This window comes from Dendrobates tinctorius, unplaced genomic scaffold (genome assembly GCF_039654945.1).
Source record: "Dendrobates tinctorius isolate UK_male_01 unplaced genomic scaffold, ASM3965494v1 ptg000456l, whole genome shotgun sequence".
NCBI classification, from domain to species: Eukaryota; Metazoa; Chordata; class Amphibia; order Anura; family Dendrobatidae; genus Dendrobates; species Dendrobates tinctorius.
In genome coordinates, this window is record NW_027362118.1 from 861,237 (window position 1) to 885,494 (window position 24,258).

The 24,258-nt window shown below is 44.3% G+C and overlaps 1 protein-coding gene across 1 annotated transcript in view; it reads right to left on the reverse strand.

The window, feature by feature from the left end:
* The window catches only part of LOC141077550 (uncharacterized), a 93,953-nt gene that overhangs the window by 66,206 nt on the left and 3,489 nt on the right, over nucleotides 1-24,258 (reverse strand). Inside the window, 2 exon segments of the mRNA XM_073564552.1 lie at nucleotides 20,545-20,696; nucleotides 20,698-20,770. Coding sequence (XP_073420653.1) covers nucleotides 20,545-20,696; nucleotides 20,698-20,770 — 225 coding nt within the window.

A 24,258-nucleotide genomic window follows, 5' to 3' on the forward strand; every position in this document is an offset into this window, starting at 1 on the left:
CACTTTTGGATTGTGTGAGGCCCAATGAATATCTGAGCACTATGAGACAGGCTCGATGGCACAGCTGTGACCTAAGTGACTAGAGGATAAGTGAGATTTTGAATCTCTGCACACACTTTTGGACACTGGACACTTTTGGATTGTGTGAGGCCCAATGAATATCTGAGCGCTATGTGACAGGCTCGATGGCACAGCTGTGACCTAAGTGACTAGAGGATAAGTGAGATTTTGAATCTCTGCACACACTTTTGGACACTGGACACTTTTGGATTGTGTGAGGCCCACTGATATCTGAGCGCTATGTGACAGGCTCGATGGCACAGCTGTGACCTAAGTGACTAGAGGTTAAGTGAGATTTTGAATCTCTGCACACACTTTTGGAACACTGGACACTTTTGGATTGTGTGAGGCCCACTGATATCTGAGCGCTATGTGACAGGCTCGATGGCACAGCTGTGACCTAAGTGACTAGAGGATAAGTGAGATTTTGAATCTCTGCACACACTTTTGGACACTGGACACTTTTGGATTGTGTGAGGCCCACTGATATCTGAGCGCTATGTGACAGGCTCGATGGCACAGCTGTGACCTAAGTGACTAGAGGATAAGTGAGATTTTGAATCTCTGCACACACTTTTGGACACTGGACACTTTTAGATTGTGTGAGGCCCACTGATATCTGAGCGCTATGTGACAGGCTCGATGGCACAGCTGTGACCTAAGTGACTAGAGGATAAGTGAGATTTTGAATCTCTGCACACACTTTTGGACACTGGACACTTTTGGATTGTGTGAGGCCCACTGATATCTGAGCACTATGTGACAGGCTCGATGGCACAGCTGTGACCTAAGTGACTAGAGGATAAGTGAGATTTTGAATCTCTGCACACACTTTTGGACACTGGACACTTTTGGATTGTGTGAGGCCCACTGATATCTGAGCGCTATGTGACAGGCTCGATGGCACAGCTGTGACCTAAGTAACTAGAGGATAAGTGAGATTTTGAATCTCTGCACACACTTTTGGACACTGGACACTTTTGGATTGTGTGAGGCCCAATGAATATCTGAGCGCCATGTGACAGGCTCGATGGCACAGCTGTGACCTAAGTGACTAGAGGATAAGTGAGATTTTGAATCTCTGCACACACTTTTGGACACTGGACACTTTTGGATTGTGTGAGGCCCAATGAATATCTGAACGCTATGTGACAGGCTCGATGGCACAGCTGTGACCTAAGTGACTAGAGGATAAGGGAGATTTTGAATCTCTGCACACACATTTGGACACTGGACACTTTTGGATTGTGTGAGGCCCAATGAATATCTGAGCACTATGAGACAGGCTCGATGGCACAGCTGTGACCTAAGTGACTAGAGGATAAGTGAGATTTTGAATCTCTGCACACACTTTTGGACACTGGACACTTTTGGATTGTGTGAGGCCCAATGAATATCTGAGCGCTATGTGACAGGCTCGATGGCACAGCTGTGACCTAAGTGACTAGAGGATAAGGGAGATTTTGAATCTCTGCACACACTTTTGGACACTGGACACTTTTGGATTGTGTGAGGCCCAATGAATATCTGAGCGCTATGTGACAGGCTCGATGGCACAGCTGTGACCAAAGTGACTAGAGGATAAGGGAGATTGGATTGCTTTTAAAAAAGCAGTTTGCGGAGCAGTGGGTAAACAGCAATGCCAGCCTGTCAGGAAGCCTTAAAAGGCAGCCCAACAACCAACACCACTGATACACCACAATATAGCCTCCCCTTGCACTGCACACACAGTGACTGGTGTGTTGTGCAGGCCAAATTGCTATCAGCAGCAGAAGCAGTTTTTTTTTCTTCTCAGCAGGACAAAAAAAAAAATTGGGATTGCTTTTAAAAAAGCAGTTTGAGGCCCAATGAATATCTGAGCGCTATGTGACAGGCTCGATGGCACAGCTGTGACCAAAGTGACTAGAGGATAAGGGAGATTGGATTGCTTTTAAAAAAGCAGTTTGCGGAGCAGTGGGTAAACAGCAATGCCAGCCTGTCAGGAAGCCTTAGAAGGCAGCCCAACAACCAACACCACTGATACACCACTATATAGCCTCCCCTTGCACTGCACACACAGTGACTGGTGTGTTGTTCAGGCCAAATCGCTAGCAGCAGAAGCAGTTTTTCTGTCTTCTTCCCTGCCTAACGCTCTCCCTACAGAATCAGCAGCAACCTCTCCCTATGCTAAGATCGGCAGAAGTAAGATGGCGGTTGGCGTGCACGCCCTTTTATACCCCCTGTGACGCCCACCAAAGCAAGCCAATCACTTGCATGCCCTTCTGAAAGATGGTGGTGACCCGTGCCTATGTCATCACGTTGCCCACAGTGTCCGTGGATCCTGATTGGCTGAAAAAGAGCGCAAAACAAACTTTTGAAACGCGACTTTGGCGCGTAAGTCGCTGACCTCGTGGCCGACCTCATCCTAGGGTCGGGTTTCGTTTCATGAAACCCGACTTTGTCAAAAGTCGGCGACTTTTGAATTTTTTCGACCCGTTTCGCTCAACTCTAGTCAGGAGATCTCCCCTATGATGTGTAGACGGCTGTGAAGGTCTTGTGCTCAGTCTTGTTTTATCTCACCATCCTGGTAGCTCTTCTCTGAACTTGCTCTCGCTTGTCAATGTTTTTTTTTAACTTTGATGCCCAGAACTGGACATAGTGTTCCAGAAGAGATCTGATCAAGAAGGAGAAGATGAGAATAATTATTTGACGTGATGTAGACTCTATACTTCTCTTAATACATCACAGAACTTGTGTTGGCAGCGGATTACTCACGATTCTCTCCAAGCGTGTGACAACAGAACTTGCTTATTCAGGAACAATCAGGAAAAATATATGATAAGCTTAATAGATCAGGAATAAATCATTTGTTTGTCTCTATCTGTACAGCATCTACAGCAGGCTGCTTCTCTCATTCACAGACTCAACAGGAAATACAGTCACATGCTCTCCCTGTGTGAGCCTCTGAGAGTTTTTTTTAAAACTTTATAAACAGCATACAAAACTAGCAACTAAACACTCATACACCCCCACTCAACAACTACTTATCCTGTTTTTCCCATTGCGGTTCTGAATTCCACAAACTTGGCTCTTGATAATGGCTTTGTCATGCCATCAGCTATCATCTTGTCAGACTCGCAATAAACAAACTGGAGTACACCACGTTCTACTAAGTCACGTAAGTGGTGATGTTTTACATCAAATTGCTTAGTCCTTGCACTAATCTTCTTACTGCTGGCAAGGTAGCTGTTGGTTGAGCTAATGGCTTGCCGAAATCTTCCAAAAGTTGTTTCAACCAAATTACATAAGCAGCAGACATATATTCTGCTTCTGTAGAAGATAATGCAACTGACACTTGTTTTCTGCTGGACTAAGAAATTGAATTTTCTCCTAACTTGAACAAGTAACCACTTGTTGATTTTCGATCACTTGAATCTCCAATTTGCATCCACATAACCTTTGAGTGTGAGATCTCCTGATGCAGATATCTTAACATTAACCTTTGAGTTTCTTTAAGATATTGAAGCATTCTCTTAATTGCATTCCAGTCACTCTGGCGTGGCTTGCTTACACGTCGACAGAGAATTCCGACTGTGGCCGTGATATCCAGACAAGTTGTGGTTGCTAAGTACAGAAGCTCCTCCACTGCTTGTCTGTAACTCTCAGCCTTTAGCTTCTAATATTCCAAACTGGTTTAGGATTGTGGAAATTTTAGAGCTTTGGTTGAGAAGAAAACTCCCATCTTCCTATCTATGGATTTGGATTCCCAAATAATATGTCATATTTCCAAGGTTCTTAGTCTCAAAGTGCTGGTTGGGAATTTCTCCTAGCTTTGCAATTTATTTTTCATCTTAATAAGACATGATTACATCGTCTACATATAGGAGAACATACATCCACTCCTTTGCTACATTTTTCATATACAAACATGGATCAGCTTGAGATCTTTTAGATCTTTCATCCATCAAGACTTTGTTCATTTTTGAGTTCCAAGCTCTTGCCGACTGCTTAAGTCCATAGAAAGACTTTTGCATTTTACAAACAAGGTGCTCTTAAACAAAGTAACATAGTTAGCAAGGCCGAAAAAAGCCATGTGTCCATCCAGTTCAGCCTATATTCCATCAGAATAAATCTCCAGATCTACGTCCTTCTAAAGAACCTAATAACTGTAAGACACAATATTGTTACGCTCCAGGAAGACATCCAGGCCTCTCTTGAACCCCTCGACTGAGATCGCCATCACCACCTCCTCAGGCAAGGAATTCATCACCCTTTTTAATATACCCCTTGGGTTGGCTCATGTACAACTCTTCTTCAATGTCACCATGTATTTTTTAGGGAAAAAATGGTATGTGGTCAGTTTGAGGAGCACTATGGCAATAGAGCACACTGCAATAAGTAGATAGTGAACAGCCTTTTATTAGACCTCTATGCGTTTCGGCAGCGGATCGCTGCCTTCCTCAGGTGGATTTATCATTGTCACCATGTAGGAAGGCTGTTTTGATGTCAAAATGTCTCACTGTCATCTGTTGAACTGCAGCTACTGACATTAAAGTTCTGAATGTGGCTTGCTTCACAACTGGAGAAAATGTAGCATCATAATCTTCACCATACTTTTGCGAGTACCCTTTTGCGACCAATCTTGCCTTAAACCGGTGAACGCTACCTTCTGAGTCATATTTCTTTTTGAAGACCCACTTACATCCGATAGCTCTTTTTCCTTGTGGTAGCTCAGTAAGCTCCCATGTCTGGAGTTAGTGAAGGGACTCCATCATTAGCAGCATTTATCCACTTCTGCTTCTTGTGGACTGGCAGTTTTTGCATCTCTTGCCATGACTGTGGCTCTGGTTCAGGAAGAGTTCTGACCATATAAGAAAGTCATCTAGCTGGGATACCTTTGTTTGGCCTTTCTGATCTCCTGACTGGAGCTTGACTTGGTTTTTCTGTGTCTTCCTTGGTGGCTTCAGAGCTTATCTACACTTCAGTGTTTTCCATTACGGCATGTGGGTTTGGTGATTAAGATTCTTGTTCTTGCTTCTTAGGTTCAACAACTGGTGTAACATCATGGAATTTGAGCGATAGAGTTTTCATCAATCACTACATCTCTGCTGATTGTTGCTGTGTTGGTCTCTGGGTGTAGGATTCTGTATCCCTTTTGAGTTTCCCTATAGCCCACCAGGACTCCTTGCTTTGCGTGTGTTTCCCACTTGGAACGTTTTTCTTTGGAAACATACACAAATGTTTTGCTTCCAAATATCCTGAGGTGCTTCAGGTTAGGCTTCTCACAGTTCCACAGCTCATATGGAGTTTTATTTGTGGCTTTACCTGGCACTCTGTTTTAAAGATAGCAAGCTGTCATGATGGCTTTTACACAATACATTGTAGGTAGACTCGCATCAAACAACATACTTCTTCCACTTTCACAGAGAGTATGGTTCTTTCTCTCTGCAATTATTATTATTATTATTATTATTATTATTATTATACATTTTTATAGCGCCATTTATTCCATGGCACTTTACATGTGAAAAGGGGTAAATATAGACAAGTACAATAAACATGAGCAAAACAAGGTGCACACAAGTACAGAAGGAGAGAGGATCCTGCCCGCAAGGATCCTGCTTACATGCTGCGTTTTTATCTTGAATTCATCCAAAAGTGTGCCTTTAACATACTCTAGTGTCAGCTCATCATCTGGCCGTGCATCTAGTGCAGTCACAAGTCTGTCATAACTCTCTGGAAGACCACTTAATAGAAATGCAGCAGCATGAAAATCTTTAATTTCTTCTCCAAAACTCCTGAGACGCTCCACAATCTATAGGGTTTTTCTTATATAGTCCTGCATATTACGTCCATCACTTAGCTTAAACTGATATAGCTTTCTCATGAGATAAAACTTATTGCTGAGATTTAATCTTTCATGCACTTTATGTAACTCATCCCACATCTCTTTTGCAGTTGCACATTTGCGTATATGCACAATCTGATTATCATCTACACTGAGGGAGATCGTGCTTTGTGCTCTCTGATCCTTCTCTAGCCAATCATCTGATAATGGATGAGGCACTTGATCCTTAAGGTACTGTCACACTAAGCGATGTACCAGCGATCCCGACCAGCGATATGACGCGGTCAGGATCGCTGGTACATCGCTAAGTGGTCGCTAGTGAGCTGCCACACAGGCAGATCTCACCAGCGACATTGCTGGGGACGGGGATCGCTACTTACCTGTCACACCAGGCGATCCTGCGTCCTCCCGCCCGGCTCCACGCGTCGCTGGTCTCTCCACAGGAAGCACCGCAGGAAGCTGACGACGAGAAACAGTCCTGGACGTTCTCGCGCGACCAGCGATAACCAGCGGGGGAGCCGGTCGTAGGTAAGTATCAGACACAGCGATATCGCTAGCAATATCGCTATAACGTCACAAGTTATAGCGATATTGCTAGCGATATCGCTTAGTGTAACATGCCCTTTAGTGTATTTCTACCTATCTTCTCTTATTAACAGCATCTTTCCCTTGAATTTCCAGGACTGGTATATCTGGTTTTTGAGGCTTGGCACTGAGAACTTGACAGGATTGCTGCTAGTGGACATCTTCTCTATTGCTCTGTGCTGCTTTTGCTTTGGGCTATAGTTGCTGTGTTACTCTGGGCCCATAACCTGTTGGCGGATTACTCACGATTCTCTCCAAGCATGTGACAACAGAACTTGTTTTTTCAGGAACAATCAAGAGCAATATACAGTTAGGTCCATATATATTTGGACAGAGACAATATTTTTCTAATTTTGGTTCTAGACATTACCACAATGAATTTTAAACAAAACAATTCAGATGCAGTTGAAGTTCAGACTTTCAGCTTTCATTTGAGGGTATCCACATTAACATTGGATGAAGGGTTTAGGAGTTTCAGCTCCTTAACATGGGCCACCCTGTTTTTAAAGGGACCAAAAGTAATTGGACAATTGACTCCAAGGCTATTTCATGGACAGGTGTGGGCAATCCCTTCATTATGTCATTCTCAAATAAGCAGATAAAGAGTTGATTTGAGGTGTGGTGCTTGCATTTGGAAGCTGAAACTCCTAAACCCTTCATCCAGTTTTAATGTGGATACACTCAAATGAAAGCTGAAAGTCTGAACTTCTACTGCATCTGAATTGTTTTGTTTAAAATTCATTGTGGTAATGTCTAGAACCAAAATTAGAAAAATGTTGTCTCTGTCCAAATATGTATGGACCTAACTGTATGATAAGCTTAATAGATCATATATATTATACAAAGAATGGTTGCACTCTATCATGTTAAGGCATGTCAATGTGGAATATATGTAATTAGAATAGCAATACAGCTTTAGAATTATAGAAAAAATATATGAGACTCTTAGCATAAAATTTGGCCAAATATTATCTGCCCACCAGCCAACGTCAAGGCGGCCTCAAATCTGATGGCTGGTGGGCAGATATTTGGCCAAATTTTATGCTAAGAGTCTCATATATTTTTTCTATAATTCTAAAGCTGTATTGCAATTCTAATTACATATATTCCACATTGACATGCCTTAGCATGATAGAGTGCAACCATTCTTTGTATATTGTATATGGGGGTAGCTCCTCTTGGTATGCACCTATTCACATTAGTCTGGATGTGCCAGTCAGTTTTTTTGTCTCTTGTAAGCTTAATAGATCAGGAATAAATCATTTGTGTGTCTCTATCTGTGCAGTATCTACAGCAGGCTGCTTCTCTCATACACAGACACAGCAGGAAAACAGGAAATACAGTCACACGCTCTTCCTGTTTGAGCCTCTGGGAGTTTTTTTTAAGCTTTATAAATAGTTTACAAATTTAGCAACTAAACGCTCATAGACAGGAATGAGTTTTTGTACCAAACATATTTCAACAACTTGTTTAATGAGAACGGTGGAGATGGCAGGATTAGAGCTGATCATAGATGGGACTTCTCCATCTGTCGGTGACTTTTACAATATTTGTTTCAGGGTGAAGATCTGACCCATATTAATACTACAGAGACATATGTGAGGGGTGATGAGTGGTGTAAAGAGGAGATTCCCACATATGACTACCCAGGTGAGTAGTAACCACTGAATGCAGAGAAGTCACAGATTCCTCTCAGTCACCGGCTGTGGCTGCTTTATCGGTGGTGTAGTCCGGCCGTATTACCATGATCACCATTTTGCCTCTAGACCACAACATTCTCCTCCACCCAAAACTGTTCAAATGACTTTGGGCATTGAAAGCCCTTTTCTATAGAACTTACAACCTGGAGGATCCATCTACTTTAAAATGCTGATGTTACCTGCCCAGATCTGTAAACTATAAAGCCAAATGACAGCGTACGTAGAATGTGCTGGCAAGTTAGAAGATCACTTGAAGAAAAATATTATGATGGGCCTGTAAGAGAAAGCGGAGGGTAATGATGCTAATGGCTTCCTAGAGTCCTGAGATCTAATTTCAGGGCTGAAATTTCATATCCTGAGATCTTGATACCGAAATCGCCATCAGCGCATGCGCCGCCCCCCGGCAGCCATGTTTACAGAGTCCACCGCACAGGACATGCGGGGGCTCTGGCATTTCACAAAATGTTGACAGAGTCCCCCCACAGCGGCGGACACCCCAGGCAGCAGCAACGGTGGCAACCCCGGGCAGCGGCAGCAGCAGCACCCCACTACTGCCTCCTCCAGCAGCGACACTATGACCCCACTTCACCACAGCAATAAGACGCATGGATTAAAAGAAGCGCCACCATGTTATTAAAAAAAAAATTCCTATTTTTCTCCTCAAAATTTGGGGTGCGTCTTATAATCAGGAAAGTCTTATAGTCCAAAAAACGGTAACATGTTTTTTATTCTAGTTCTTTTTGTACAGGTTCATTTTGTATGGTAGAGTGATGATTGTGGGATCGGCCTGCCTCACTTATGTGAGTCTGCCACTACCTGGTAGCCTTTAAAATTATATCTCCAGTACCTCTGCCAAATGCCTGAGATCTAAATTTAAGACACCTCAGCTCTGCACTATTATAAAAATGCTCTCTGAATGTCTAATATTTCTTCTTGAAACTCATCTGATGGAAAATATTGGCACTTACGATAGTTTAGATTGCCAAGAGCCACTGAGCCTCATACTCTAATTACCCAGAGAGTGTTCACCAGGATAATAGGAAACAAATGGACCTTACAAATTATTTCCCAATGTCTCTTGAATCCAACAATCCCCTATATATGGTTGTACACTACTTTCTGGGCACATGGTAGGGTAAGAAAGGAAGGAGCGCCATTTAGCTATTCGTACACAGACCTTGATGGAATAGTTTGCAGACACGATGTATTGGGAGCACTGTTAGTGATCACCTGGCAGATCAAAAGATGGCCACCACAAGAAGGCTTGGCTCTATCTACTCTATTTTCCAGATCCCAGTGACTGCCATGCTCATCTAACACCATTACATGGATCTGGGCCATTGTGTTACCTGCTATTCTGTGGAGTGAGATGGCAAGAAGAATAGTCAGGTAGTTGGCCATAACCAGGAGAGCAGAGAAAGTAGAAAATCAGAAGACACAAGTGTAATAATAATAATAATAATTTTTATTTATATAGCGCCAACATATTCCGCAGCACTTTACAATTAAGCGGGGACATGTACAGACAATAAATTCAATACAAGTTAAGACAATTCAAACAGTGACATTAGGAGTGAGGTCCCTGCTCGCAAGCTTACAATCTACAAGGAAATGGGGGGACACAGCAGGTGGAAAGTGCTTGTTAATTCAGGTCTGGCAATTATAATAGGGATTTTCATATAAAGCTGCATGATCCGGTCATCAGCCCGTGTGTTTAAGTGCAATAGACAAGTATCAAGTGCAGTTATCATGTGCATGAAGGGTGTGGAGACAGATGAATAGTAGGGTGCAGATTCAGAATAATATTTGGAAGGAGGGAACAGGGCAAAGTTAGCTTGCTGGGTAGTTGATGTGGTAGGCTTGTTTGAAGAGATGGGTTTTCAAAGCGCGCTTGAATAGGTCAGGGCTAGGTATCAGTCTGATCGCCTGGGGAAGTGCATTCCAGAGAGCTGGAGCAGCACGAGAGAAGTCTTGGAGGCGGAGGTGCGAGGTTCGGATTACGGGGGATGTTAGTCTTAGGTCATTTGTAGAACGGAGGGCACGTGTAGGGCGATAGACAGAGATGAGAGAGGAGATATAAGGCGGTGCAGAACAGTGGAGAGCTTTGTGGGTGAGAGAGATGAGTTTATACTGGACCCTGTAGCGAATAGGTAGCCAGTGTAATGACTGGCACAAGATGGAGGCATCGGTGAAGCGGCTGGACAGAAATATGACCCTGGCTGCCGCATTCAAGATGGATTGGAAAGGAGAAAGTTTGGTAAGAGGGAGACTGATCAGAAGAGAGTTGCAGTAGTCCAGGCGAGAATGAATAAGAGCGACAGTAAGAGTCTTAGCAGTTTCAAAGGTGAGAAAAGGTCGGATTCTGGAGATGTTTTTAAGATGCAGGTGACAAGAGCGACTGAGTGATCGGATGTACGGAGTAAAGGAAAGTTCAGTGTCGAATATGACCCCAAGACAGCGGGCATGCTGCTTGGGAGTTATGGTTGAACCCTCCAGGGTTATTTCGATGTTAGGTAGAGTGAGGTTAGTAGAGGGGAGAAACACAAGAAGTTCAGTTTTAGAGAGATTTAGTTTCAGATAGAGGGAGGACATGATGCTAGAGACAGCAGACAGACAATCCTTGGTATTTTGAATTAGGGTAGGGGTGATGTCAGGGGAAGAAGTGTATAATTGGGTGTCATCAGCATAGAGATGATACTGGAACCCAAATCTGCTGATTGTTTGTCCAATAGGGGCAGTGTATAAAGAGAAGAGGAGGGGGCCTAGGACTGAGCCCTGCGGGACCCCGATAGTAAGGGGACGAGAAGAGGAAGAGGAGCCGGAAAAAGATACAGTGAAGGAGCGGTCAGAGAGGTAGGAGGAGAACCAGGAGAGGGCCGTGTCCTTGAGGCCTATAGAGCGGAGCATAGTGAGGAGGAGCTGGTGATCCACAGTGTCAAATGCGGCAGAGAGATCCAGGAGAATCAGCAGGGAGCAATGACCTTTCGATTTAGCTGTTATTAAATCATTAGAGACTTTAGTGAGGGCAGTTTCAGTAGAGTGTAAAGAGCGGAAACCAGATTGTAAGGGGTCGAGAAGAGAGTTATCCGAGAGATAGCGGATTAGACGGGAGTGGACCAGGCGTTCCAGGAGTTTAGAGATGAAGGGAAGGTTAGAGACAGGTCTGTAGTTAGCAGTGCAGTTCTGGTCCAGGGATGGCTTTTTAAGTAAAGGGGTTATGATGGCATGTTTAAATGAGGAGGGAAATATACCTGAAGAAAGAGAGAGGTTAAATATTTTAGTCAGGTGAGTGGTGACCACTGGTGAGAGAGACTGCAGGAGCTGTGAAGGAATAGGGTCACTGTTGCAGGTTGTAGGCCGAGCAGAAGCGAGGAGCTTGGAAACTTCTTCTTCTGAAACAGGCTCAAAGATGTCTAGTGAGCTTGAGGTGCGGCAGGGAAGGGGATCCAGGCACTGAGGAGATAGGGCTGAGATATCCTGATGGATGTGGTTGATTTTTTCTAGGAAATAAGTGGCCAGATCCTCACCGCTGAGGTTGGTGATGGGGGCCTGTACTTTAGGTTTCAGGAGGGAGTTTAAGGTTTCAAAAAGTCGTCTTGGGTTGTTGGATAGTGAGGTGATGAGGGTGGTGAAGTAGGATTGTTTGGCCAGATGAAGGGCAGAGTTATAGGTTTTGAGCATGAACTTATAGTGGATGAAGTCTTCTGCTAAGAGAGATTTTCTCCACTGCCGCTCTGCACACCTCGAGCAGCGCTGAAGAAAGCGTGTTTGCGTTGTGTGCAGTCAGTGTGTAAGTGTGTAAGTGTAAGTAAGTGTAGTCAGTAAGCGGGCTGGGATTATACCAGGAAACAAATACACCAGCTGAGCACAGAGGACTGAACCAGAGGAGAACAAGGCTGTATCTGGCAGATTCCGGGAATAGGCTTCAAGCTTTAGTAGGGTTTGGTGCTTTCTAATTGGCTTAAGCAGGTAGCAGATTGCTACCAGATTGCTGGACAGCACACAAACCCATACTGCCAGGCTGGATGAAACTACTGGTCTCAGGCACCCTAATCTTAGTGGCTGGACAGAGCCAGCGCCACCCAGAGCTTCTGGTTTCAACGTCTCTTCTATTACCAGCAACGCCTGCACAATAAATAAGGCGCTGCTTGGTGATAGAATCAAACATCGCAGGAGCAGATTCCAGTGGAGAGGGGACACACCATCTGCAGATGCCCTAATATAACACAATTACAGGGAACTGAAGCAGTAGAAATCCCCATAAAGTGACTCCATTATGGAAATTATAACCCTCAGTGAATTATCCTATGGGAGTAGTGACACTTTACGGAAATTAGCTCGCACTGGATGTTGCAACATGAAAATTGCACATTTGCCATTTTATTATCCAACACATAATGCCCAGATTGTGCTCCAGGAAACACACACCGTAAATTAAGTGGGTTCTTCTCACTATAGTAATGCCACATATATGGATGCTAAATATGGTTTGGGCGCACTACAAGGCTCAGAAGAGAGTGGATATTTGACTTTGGGAGAGCAGATGTTGCTGGATTGGTTTATGGAAGCCATGTTGCTTTTCAAGAGCTTTTGAGCCACAAATATTGTGGAAACCTTTTGGTTTTCCTCTGACAGATGATGGATCTTAGTGGTTTCTTGTGTTTCCGTGAGATGAGTAGAAGTTTTATTGGTATAATTTTCACCTATATAACATTGTTTGTTGGCTTTTTGTTCCATGTTTGGGAGGCAGAATGAACAAACCATTGAACACCATGATGCACTGGTTCATGCTATGAGGCTTTCGATTAGACTGTGAACTGTCATTGTCTTGGTGAATACTTCAATATTTCTTAAAAAGCTTGTATTTTTTATGGACAGCTTAAGTAGAAATGTTCAAAAGTATAAAATTTGAGGATATTTTATTCAAAATTATTAATTGGTTTTATTTTTAGCAGATGATTGCACCAGGAGATCAGAGGGAACGCTGACATCTTCAATTTTTAAATCTGATGATCTTGAGCTCTCACAGGATACAACTGAAGTTAATGCTGTTACTCCAGATATACCATCATCCCTTCATAGCAAAGATCTGTCATCTGATCCTATGAAACCGGTCCCATCTTTTGGTTCATTACCAACTACTAAGGAAAATCAAAGTCACGATATAAGCATTAAAAAAATAATTGATTCTAAAGGAAAGGAGCCATTTTCATATTCAGAATATGGAAATAATTTTCTTGAAAAGACTTTTCTTAAACATGAAAAAATTGACATAACAGAGAATAGATTTTCCTGTTCAGAATGTGGGAAATGTTTTACTCAGAATTCACATCTTGTTACACATGAGAGAATTCACACAGCAATGAAGCCATATTCATGTTCAGAATGTCAGAAATGTTTTACTCAGAATTCACATCTTGTTGCACATGAGAGAATTCACACAGGAGAGAAGCCATATTCATGTTCAGAATGTGGGAAATGTTTTAGCCAGAAATCAGATTTGGTTAAGCACCATAGAACTCACACAGGGGAGAAGCCTTTTTCCTGCACAGAATGTGGGAAATGTTTTAGCAATAAATCAGATTGTGTTAAGCACCATAGAACTCACACAGGGGAGAAGCTTTTTTCCTGTTCAGAATGTGGGAAATGTTTTACAAAGAAATCAGATTTGGTTAAGCACCAAACAACTCACACAGGGGAGAAGCCTTTTTCCTGTTCAGAATGTGGGAAATGTTTTACCCAGAAATCAAATTTGATTAAGCACCAAAGAACTCACACAGGGGAGAAGCCTTTTTCCTGTTCAGAATGTGGGAAATGTTTTGTGAAGAAATCATCTTTCTTAGTCACCAAAAAATTCACACAGGGGATAAACCTTTTTCATGTTCTTAATGTGAGAAATGTTTTCTACCTAAAACACCACGAGAAAACTGAAAGTGAGAATTTCAGAGCATATAACCGATATAATCTCTCTTGGCAGTTCTAAATCGGACATGTCCTTTTCCTCTAAACATTTTATTTCTCAACATCAAAGGAATATTTCTTCACTTCAAGCGGTCGGATTTGAGAAAGTATGTGTTCCATCAAGAGATGGGGATTTTAAAAGACGTCTAGTGACCAGAGAAGCTTTCTGGATGTTCCAGCTGAAAACCTGTGTTCCAAATGGACTGAATGCACGAAAGGAAATTATGTTCCATAATTGATGTGCATATTTTTTACATTGGAATCCTCTATATATCTATATTCGTTTATATTTAATTGGTATATTTTATACTGATTTGTTTTTAATATTTTTCTGTTTTTGTATGACTGATTTTATTGCTATTATGCACCATGTGTGTTTAAACTGTGATTGGTGGGAGGTGGTATATATTCAGCATGGTGTTCACTTGAAAGTAGCTTGGAAAAAGAACTTATTGTTCGAAACGCGTTGCTATTGCTACTCCGCTATGATGGGGCTTGTCCGTGTATCTCTGTTCTTATGCCTTCAATAAATTTTTTGCATGTTTCGAAGCTGGATATTTTTTTCTTTTGGACCGTTTTCACGTGTGTTTACACGGAATCCGAGCCTCCTTGCATCGCCATTAGCCAGGACAGGTGAGCTGGTCTTTTTCACTCGCTGTGTATAATGGCAGACAGTTCCAAGGAGAGGGAATGAACGTCTGAAGTGTGAAGCAGCTAAAAGGTAACCCAGACAGGGAAGATTAACTGAGAGACTGTATAGCCTGATGGCTAGATAAAGCATAGCCTGTGTGACCACAGGGCTAAAGGTGCAGAGCTCCACTATGAAGATTCATTGTTGTCTGCTGTAAGAATGTTCTGTTTTCCTCATGCTGCCACGGTTTATGCTGATTAAACAACAGAATATAACTCCAAGTAAATCAAACTTCTGTGACATCAACCTGTCCACTTAGAAAGCAACACTGATGACAATCAATTTCACATGCTCTTGTGCAAATGGAATAGACAACAGATGGAAATTATTGGCAATTATCAAGACACCCTCAATAAAGGAGTGGTTCTGCAGGTGGGGACCACAGATCACATCTCAGTACCAATGCTTTCTGGCTGATGTTTTGGTCACTTTTGAATGTTGGTTGCGCTTTCACACTCATGGTAGCATGAGATGGACTCTACAACCCGCACAAGTTACTCAGGTAGTGCAGCTCATCCAGGATGGCACATCAATGCGAGCTGTGGCAAGAAGGTTTGCTGTGTCTGTCAGCGTAGTATCCAGAGGATGGAGGCGCTATCAGGAGACAGGCCAGTATACCAGGAGACATGGAGGGGGCCGTAGCAGGGCAACAACCCAGCTGCAGGACCGCTACCTCTGCCTTTGTGCAAGGAGGAACAGGAGGAGCACTGCCAGAGCCCTGCAAAATGACCTCCAGCAGGCCACAAATGTGCATGTGTCTGCACAAATGGTTAGAAATCGACTCCATGAGGATGGTCTGAGTGCCCAACGTCCACAGATGGGGTTGTGCTCACAGTCCAACAACATGCAGGATGCTTGGCATTTGCCACAGAACACCAGGATTGGCAAATTCGCCTCTGGCACCCTGTGCTCTTCACAGATGAAAGCAGGTTCACACTGAGCACATGTGACAGACGTGACAGAGACTGGAGACGCCATGGAGAGCGATCTGCTGCCTGCAACATCCTTCAGCATGACCGGTTTGGCAGTGGGTCAGAAATGGTTTGAAGTGGCTTTTCTTTGGAGAGCTGCACAGCCCTCCATGTGCTCACCAGAGGTAGCCTGACTGCCATTAGGTACCGAGATGAGACCTCAGACCCCTTATGAGACCATATGCTGGTGCGGTTGGCCCTGGGTTCCTAATGTGGCACAATGCCAGACCTCATGTGGCTGGAGTGTGTCAGCAGTTCCTGCAAGATAAAGGCATTGAAGCTAGGTACTGGCCTGCACGTTCCTCAGACCTGAATCCAATTGAGCGCATCTGGGACATCATGTCTCGCTCCATCCACCATCACGTTGCACCACAGACTGTCCAGGAGTTGGAGGATGCTTTAGTCCAAGCCTGGGAGGAGATCCCTCAGGAGACCATCTGCCGCCTCATCAGGAGCATGCCCAGGCATTGTATGGAGGTCATACAGGCACGTGGAGGCCACACACACTACTGAACATCTTTTCCTTATCATGATACATTTCCACTAAAGTTGGATCAGCCTGTAATTTTATTTTCCACTTTGATTTTGAGTATCATTCCAAATCCAGACATCCATGGGATATTCATTTTGATTTACATTGATAATTGATATGTTTTATTGTTCTGAACACATTCCACTATGCAATGAATAAAAATTTGCAACTGGAATATTTCATTCAGAGATATCTAGGATGTGGTATTTTAGTGTTCCATTTATTTTTTTGAGCAGTGTATAAGCCCATATATATCGGGAACTAGAGTATATCAGGTTCTGGGATTTAATTATATTTTTAATAACAACTTCATTCACGATTATTTACTTCATTCATTGTTCATTACATTTTCTTAATAAATTATCATATCTCTTTGTTACACATCCTAATACTGATTTACTTACCGTATTTATATTTCTATATTTTAATGAAAACCTTTTTTATGAGTGTATACACTTCACAACAAACACTTTTCCATATATTTTATTATCCATCACTGTTTTTTAAGCTGCTTTTATCTTTATATTTATGACGAAGTCAGCTTACTCTGAGTCGTTTTCTTTAGAGTGGACCCTCTGGGTCGTGGCACCTAGGGCGAGCTGACCTTGTGAGGAACCACCCCCTATACAGGGAGTGTCAGGGGCAAGACCAAGGGGGTGAGCCACCATGACTGCTGGAACCAGACGGCCGGCTCAGGTAGACACTAAGTGAGAGTGTCTGATGACAAAGGATGTGCAGGAAACAAGGCAAGACATGAATTCAAGGTATCTTAAGGCGAACTCAGGGTAACATCAGGTGCAAAACGTGATAACAGGATAAACACAGCAAGGTGCGTGCATGGGCACGCCAAGGTCCATGGCATGGTACGTGCCAGGTGGCACGCCTGGGTACAGGCAAGGGCTCGATGGCATCGGACTCCAGACAGCTGGCAACGATCAACAGGATCAGGGCATCAGGCTGCGGACATCATCTCTGGACATCAGGCCGCTGTCGTCAGGCTTACGCTCTCTGGCAGGTACCGGGCATCCGGCAGGCAAAGCAGGGTTCAGGCAAGGAGGCACGACAGAGGTCGAGACAGGGTGCGTGTTAGGGAACACACCAAGGTCCAAGGCAAGGTTCCAGGCAGGGTGTGTGCTAGGGGCACACCAGGGGCAAGGTGCAAGTGTAGGGGACACGCCAAGGTACAAAGTTCAAAGTACAAGACACGGTGCGTGTGTAGGGAACACGCCAGGGTTCAAAGTCTGAGATCCTGCATGTGCAGAAGGGCACGCCAGGGTTCAGGCTAAGGCAAGGGCCTGCAAGTGCTAGGAGGCACGCCAGGGTTCAGGCTAAGGCAAGGGACTGCGCGTGCTAGGAGACATGCCAGGGTTCGGGCTAGGGCCTGTGCGTGCAAGAGGGCATGACAGGGTTCACGCTAGGGCCTATACCTGCAAGAGGGCACGACATGGTTCAGGCTAGAGCCTGTACGTGCAAGAGGGCACGATAGGGTACATGTCAAGACCTGTGCGTACTTTTAGAGTAGCACGGGGAGGTATGCCAAGGAGCAGGCTATGGCCTGCGCGTGCTAAGAAGGCACGCAATGCCCAGTGCAGACAGCGTGGGTGCAAGGAAGCACAGAGAGCATAGCTGAGGCACTGGCTAGCTGATCGGACTGAGGCACAGACAGCTGGGCAAGACTGAGGCGAACCAGGCAGAGGCATAACAGGCGACACAGCTGTCACTGGCTGACGAGCACGGCTGATGCACAAGCAGGCGGGCACGGCTGAGGCACAGACAGGAGGCTAGAAAGGCCAGGCGTGTGCAAAGGGCACTCGAAGAAACAAAGCAAAGCAAGAAGCAAGGCAAGGCACAGAACAAGGAGCGGAACATAGGCAGAAGCACAGAGCCGGTCAGAGAGAGTATAGGACTAGCAGCGGAGCGTAGGCCGAAGCCCAGAGCGGGTCAAGGCAGAGCCTTGAGACTAGCCTGGAAATGTGCAAGAGAGCACCATAGGGCAGAGTAAGGAAAACCAGGCAGAGACAGAGAACGTGGAGGTACTACAAGGCTCAGAATAGCAAAGGCCAGACATGGCGAAACAGGCAAAGGCAGAGAACATACGAAGTACTACATGTCCAAGAATAGCAAGGACAAGACATGGCAAAAAACAGGCAAAAGCAGAGAACATAGGAAGGACTATAAGGCAAAGCATAGCAAGAACAAAACATGACGCAAAAGACAACACTAGACAAGGCATGGGACAAGAGGCAGAGAACAAGCACAGAGCGTGTGCAGAGACACACAACAGGGCAGAGTGCAGGGGCACAGAATACAGGGAGCGACCGAGCAGACCATGCAGCCATGTAGGGAAGCAACATGATACTCAGGCCCCGACCATAGGAAGGGGCGGTCTGATATAGCACTTCCGGGTCAGGACCGGGGAGGACTTCCGGTTCAGATCCTCCAGGATCATAAAGAGGATCACATGGTCGAGTCCTCCAAGACCATAGAGAGGACCACATGGTAGAGTCCTCCAGGACCATAGAGAGGATAGCTGGGTCAGACTGTGCTGGACCATAGAGAAGGTCACATGGTCAGAGTCTCCAGGAACAGAGAGGATTGCTGGATCAGACTGTGCTGGACCATAGGAAAGGTCACATGGTCAGGGTCTCCAGGATCACAGAGGACAGCTGCAGGCAGAGCAGAGACGGATGGCCACACAGCAACGACGTGCAGCCACGAGGTAAAGCACACATGCGCACTGGCAATGGCAGGCAGCCATGAGATGAGGCGCGCGTGCACACTGCTCCAGGAATCTTGCAGCACAACAGTCATGAGGTGCGTGTGCACGCTGCTCCAGGGATCTTGCAGCATAAGACATAACGGGCATGATAGTTTGGTGCACGTGCACACTGCTCCAGGAGTCATGCGGCATACCAGACATGGCGGGCATGACAGTTCGGTGCGCGTGCACAACAGTTCGGTGCGCGTGCACACTGCTCCAGGGGTCATGCGGCATAACAGCCATGGCGGGCATGACAATATCTTTACCATATCTCTTTTTATTCTCTTTTCTTATCCGTTGCACAGTTGCACTTTCACTGGTCACTTGGTGATGTCACATTTGGCACTTTTCACATGCATTGTTTTGTTTCCGGACTCACCTCACTATCACTTTACCTGATTGATCGCTACCAGATGGCTCTATGCAGCATTATTCATCTTGGACTTACCAACAGGCATTCATCCTGAACCTCCTGCTTCACTGGGGATGCTAAATGCTCTCCATGGCAACGAGTCCATCCAGCATCATTCCGGTCACTCTCCCTTGGTGACTCCATCCAATCGGAGGTGCCTGGAGGCGGAGTTACCCGGGATAGCGTGTAACGCTGTTTCCTGGATCCTGCACATGACACACCACCCGGGGGCGTCACAGATACAATTACCCACGTGGGGTATACTCGCTCCCTGTGACCTCTGATTGGCATTTGCCCCAGGTCGTTCGGTTTACACCAATAAGCCATCAGGGGTATGTCCCCACCACTATTAGGTGTCACGCCAATAACATGAACCTGGACAGGAAATGGCTGGTATAAGCAATAACCACCGATGTGATTGGCTTACACTCACGCCAACGCTCACATGCTGACACACGCTCACACTCACAAGCTGACACTCACTCTCACATACTATCTATTCCTAACACTGGAGTGGCTTATAAACTTATGAAGTATATAGTTTGAGGTCTGGGATCTGCCAATATGTGGCTAGTTTTCTGTTTCGGATAACATGACACATAATTTTAGTTTTTTTTTGTCTAGTTTCTCTTGAATGTAGATCAATATTAACGTCTCCTGATGAGTCGCCTTTGGTGAGGACAATGAAACCCTTAAAAATGAGAGGCTTGAAGAGTGGGTGTGTATACATCACCTCACCCTATATACTGAACTGTGGGGTTCATGTTTTTTCTATTAGTCACCTACTGACTAACCTTCAGGGGGAGAATTATAGGTATAGTTTTACATTTGGAATTAATAGTTTAGTTTTATCCTTTTGTCAGCAAATGATAAGAGACAACCCATTTAAGAAAATTCAAATTTGGTTAAAACTATTCCAACATTATGAACATAAAAAAGGCTTCTCCACTATGTGACGTCTCTGATGTTTATTAACAGCTGATTTCCAAGTAAAATATTTCCCATATTAAGAAAATGAAAAAGGCTTCTCCTCTTTGTGACTGCTCTGATGTTTAACAAGAAGCGCTTTCTGGTTAAAACATTTCCCACATTCTGAACATGAAAAAGGCTTCTCCCCTGTGTGAGTTCTTTGGTGTTCATCAAGATTCCATTTCTGGCTGAAACATTTCGCACATTCTGAACAGGAAAATGGCTTCTCCCGTGTGGGTTCTTTGATGGCTATCAAGATCTATTTTCCGTTTAAAACATTTCCCACATTCTGAACATGAATGAATGCAGGGATTGAAGCTTGAGGAAGATAATTTGCATATTCCAGGTGCCTTCTAGGAAAAGCAAAGTCTCCATAAGCAAGAAGATCGATGGGTACAGTCGGGACCAGCTGCTTGGAAAGCATCGCCAAACCAGGGATTGAAGCTTGAGGAAGATAATTTGCATATTCCAGGTGCCTTCTGGGAAAAGCGAAGAGTCTCCCTAAGCAAGAAGATCGTTGGGTACAGTCGGGACCAGCTGCTTGGACAGCATCGCCAAACCAAGGATGGAAGCTTGAGGAAGATAATTTGCATATTCCAGGTGCCTTCTGGGAAAAGCGAAGAGTCTTCCTAAGCAAGAAGATTGTTGGGTACAGTCGGGACCAGCTGCTTGGAAAGCATCGCCAAACCAGGGATTGAAGCTTGAGGAAGATAATTTGCATATTCCAGGTGCCTTCTGGGAAAAGCGAAGAGTCTCCCTAAGCAAGAAGATCGTTGGGTACAGTCGGGACCAGTTGCTTGGAAAGAATCGCCAATTTTTGCCTCTAGGACATTATTGCAAGACAGCTTGGCTGATTGAGTAGATTACACAAGAAGGTTACACACAATAGATTGCACAAGAAGGAAGGCACACAGCAAGTCAGCAGGATCTAGGAGCAACATGGCAGATGTGAAAACCTACATGGTGAACTGCAACATGTGCTACATGTTCACAGATCAACCAGAAGAAGAATCCAACTTCACCTGCCAGAAGTGTAGACTAGTGGCCCTTTTAGAAGAAAAGGTGCGCAGTCTGGAAAAAAGAATTGCAACTTTGAAACTCAAAGAAAATGAAGACTTCCTAGACAGAACAGAAGCATCTCTACTGGTCACAGAAGGTGAAGAAAGTGTCAGAGAACCTCCAAAAGCAGACGAATGGGAGGATGTGACGAAAAGAAGCAAGAAGACCATAGAGACATCACCAACCACTCAACTGACAATCCGATACCAAGGCCTTGTGGAGGACGAAGATGGCACACCTAAGGATGAGGCACCACCAGCAAGCAAAGAAAAGGGCACACAGCAACACCCAGAAGTGACAACAAAAAGTACAGCGAAGAAGAGTGGTAGTGGTGGGAGACTCATTACTGAGAGGCACAGAGGCAGCCATCTGCAGACCGAACATAACTGCAAGAGAAGTATGCTGGCTCCCAGGTGCGAAGATCAAGGATGTGACTGATAGGATACCAAAGCTCATCAGTTCCAGGGGCGTCCACCCATTTCTTCTGATACATGTTGGCACCAATAAATTCATGGACTTCTGTGCGCTGCCAGATAAATTCACCAATCCAGTTTGTGAGAAAGATTAACCGTTTATTTCCCAACGCGTTTCAAAGTGTATACCACTTCTTCTTCAGGGGATGACATATATGATCAGATAGAACTGTCACAGATTATATACAACCAGGATTCAAAAATTGGCGCCAATGATCACGTCATCTAGTACAAATGTCAAAGATGACATGTGATCATTGGCGCCAATTTTTGAATCCTGGTTGTATATAATCTGTGACAGTTCTATCTGATCATGTATGTCATCCCCTGAAGAAGTGGTATACACTTTGAAACGCATTGGGAAATAAACGGTTAATCTTTCTCACAAACTGGATTAGTGAATTTATCTGGCAGCGCACAGAAGTCCATGAATTTATTCCATAATCTGAAGCTTTAAGCAGTCGCAGAGCTGACCTTTGGACGTGCAGCAAGCAGACTACTGATCCTACATGCCTGAACCTCTCCTGAAAAGGGTGAGTAAATTCTAATTTTTTCTTCTGGATATAACTCGGATAAGACCCTATTGCGCTATTTTGTTCCTTTAGTTTGATCACAATGTTGGCACCAATGACACGGCAAGGAAGGACCTACCGACAATCTGCAGGGACTTTGAAAAGTTGGGGAAGTAAGTAAAGGAACTGGATGCACAGGTAGTTTTTTCTTCTATCCTTCCAGTAGACTGGCATGGCACCAGATGGAACAGGATCCTTGATGCGAACTGGCTAAGACGATGGTGAAGACAACAAGGATTCGGATTCCTGGACCACGGAGTGAATTACCTGTACGACGGACTCCTCACCAGAGACGGACTACACCTCAACAAACTTGGGAAACACACATTCGCCAGAAGACTCACTACACTCACGTTAAACTAGAAGAAGAGGGGACGGGAAGAAAAACGTTAGACACAAACATGAAGCCAGAAATGATACTGATGAATGATGTGAGGTGCGGCAAAGATCCAAGACAACATACTTGGAAGGAAGGTAAGAAAATTTCTAAAACAATCCACAGGGAGGAGATGGAAGAACTAGAAGTAGAAATATCTACAAGTAACTATGACATAGTGGGAATAACCGAGACATGGTTAGATGAAAGCTATGACCGGGCAGGTACCTTACAGGGTTACAGTCTGTTTAGAAAGGTTCATAAAAATCGGAGAGGAGGAGGAAGGGTTTGTCTTTATGTAAAGTCTAAATTCGACTTTGAGGGAGGATATTCGCGAAGGGAATGAGGATGTCGAGTCCATATGGGTCGAAATACATGGAGGGAAAAATAGTAACAAAATTCTCATTGGGGTCTGTTACAAACCCCCAAATATAACAGAAATCATGGAAAGTTTACTACTAAGGCAGATAGATGAAGCTGCAACCCATAAAGAGGTCCTTGTTATGGGGGACTTTACCCGGATATTAACTGGGAAACTGAGACCTGCGAAACCCATAAAGGCGACAGGTTTCTGCTAATAGCCAAGAATAATAATCTTTCACAATTGGTTCAGAATCCAACCAGAGGAGAAGCACTTTACACCTAATACTATCTAACAGACCTGACAGAATAACAAATCTGCAGGTTGTTGGGCATCTAGGAAATAGCGACCACAATATTGTACAGTGTCACTTGTCTTTCGCTAGGGGGACATGTCAGGGAGTCACAAAAACACTGAACTTTAGGAAGGCAAAGTCTGACCAGCTTAGAGATGCCCTTAATCTGGTGACTGGGACAATGTCCTCAGAAATAAGAATACACAAAATAAATGGGAAATGTTTAAGAATATCCTAAATAGGCACTGTAAGGCCTTTCACACTTCAGTTATTTGCATCAGTTACAATCCGCCAAAAAGGCGGAAAAGCGGATCCGTTCTCAACTGATGTGAACGGATGGCACAGGATCCGTTTTGAGACGGATCCTGAAAAACGCTGGCTGGGGAGAGAGAGAGAGAGAGAGAGAGAGAGAATTTTTTTTTTTGTCCGGCACCTAGACAGAATTTCGGGTTAAATAAGTGTCTGGAGGATCCGCTGGGAAAAAAAACGTTACAAGCTCCGTTTCGAAATCTTTGAGAATGGAAACGGACAGCAACATTATAATGATATTCAATGGGGAAAAAAACGGATCCTCAAAAGAAAATTGCGGATCCGTTTTTTTCAAAACCTGGCGGATTGTGACTGATTGTAAAAAACTGAAGTGTGAAAGAGGC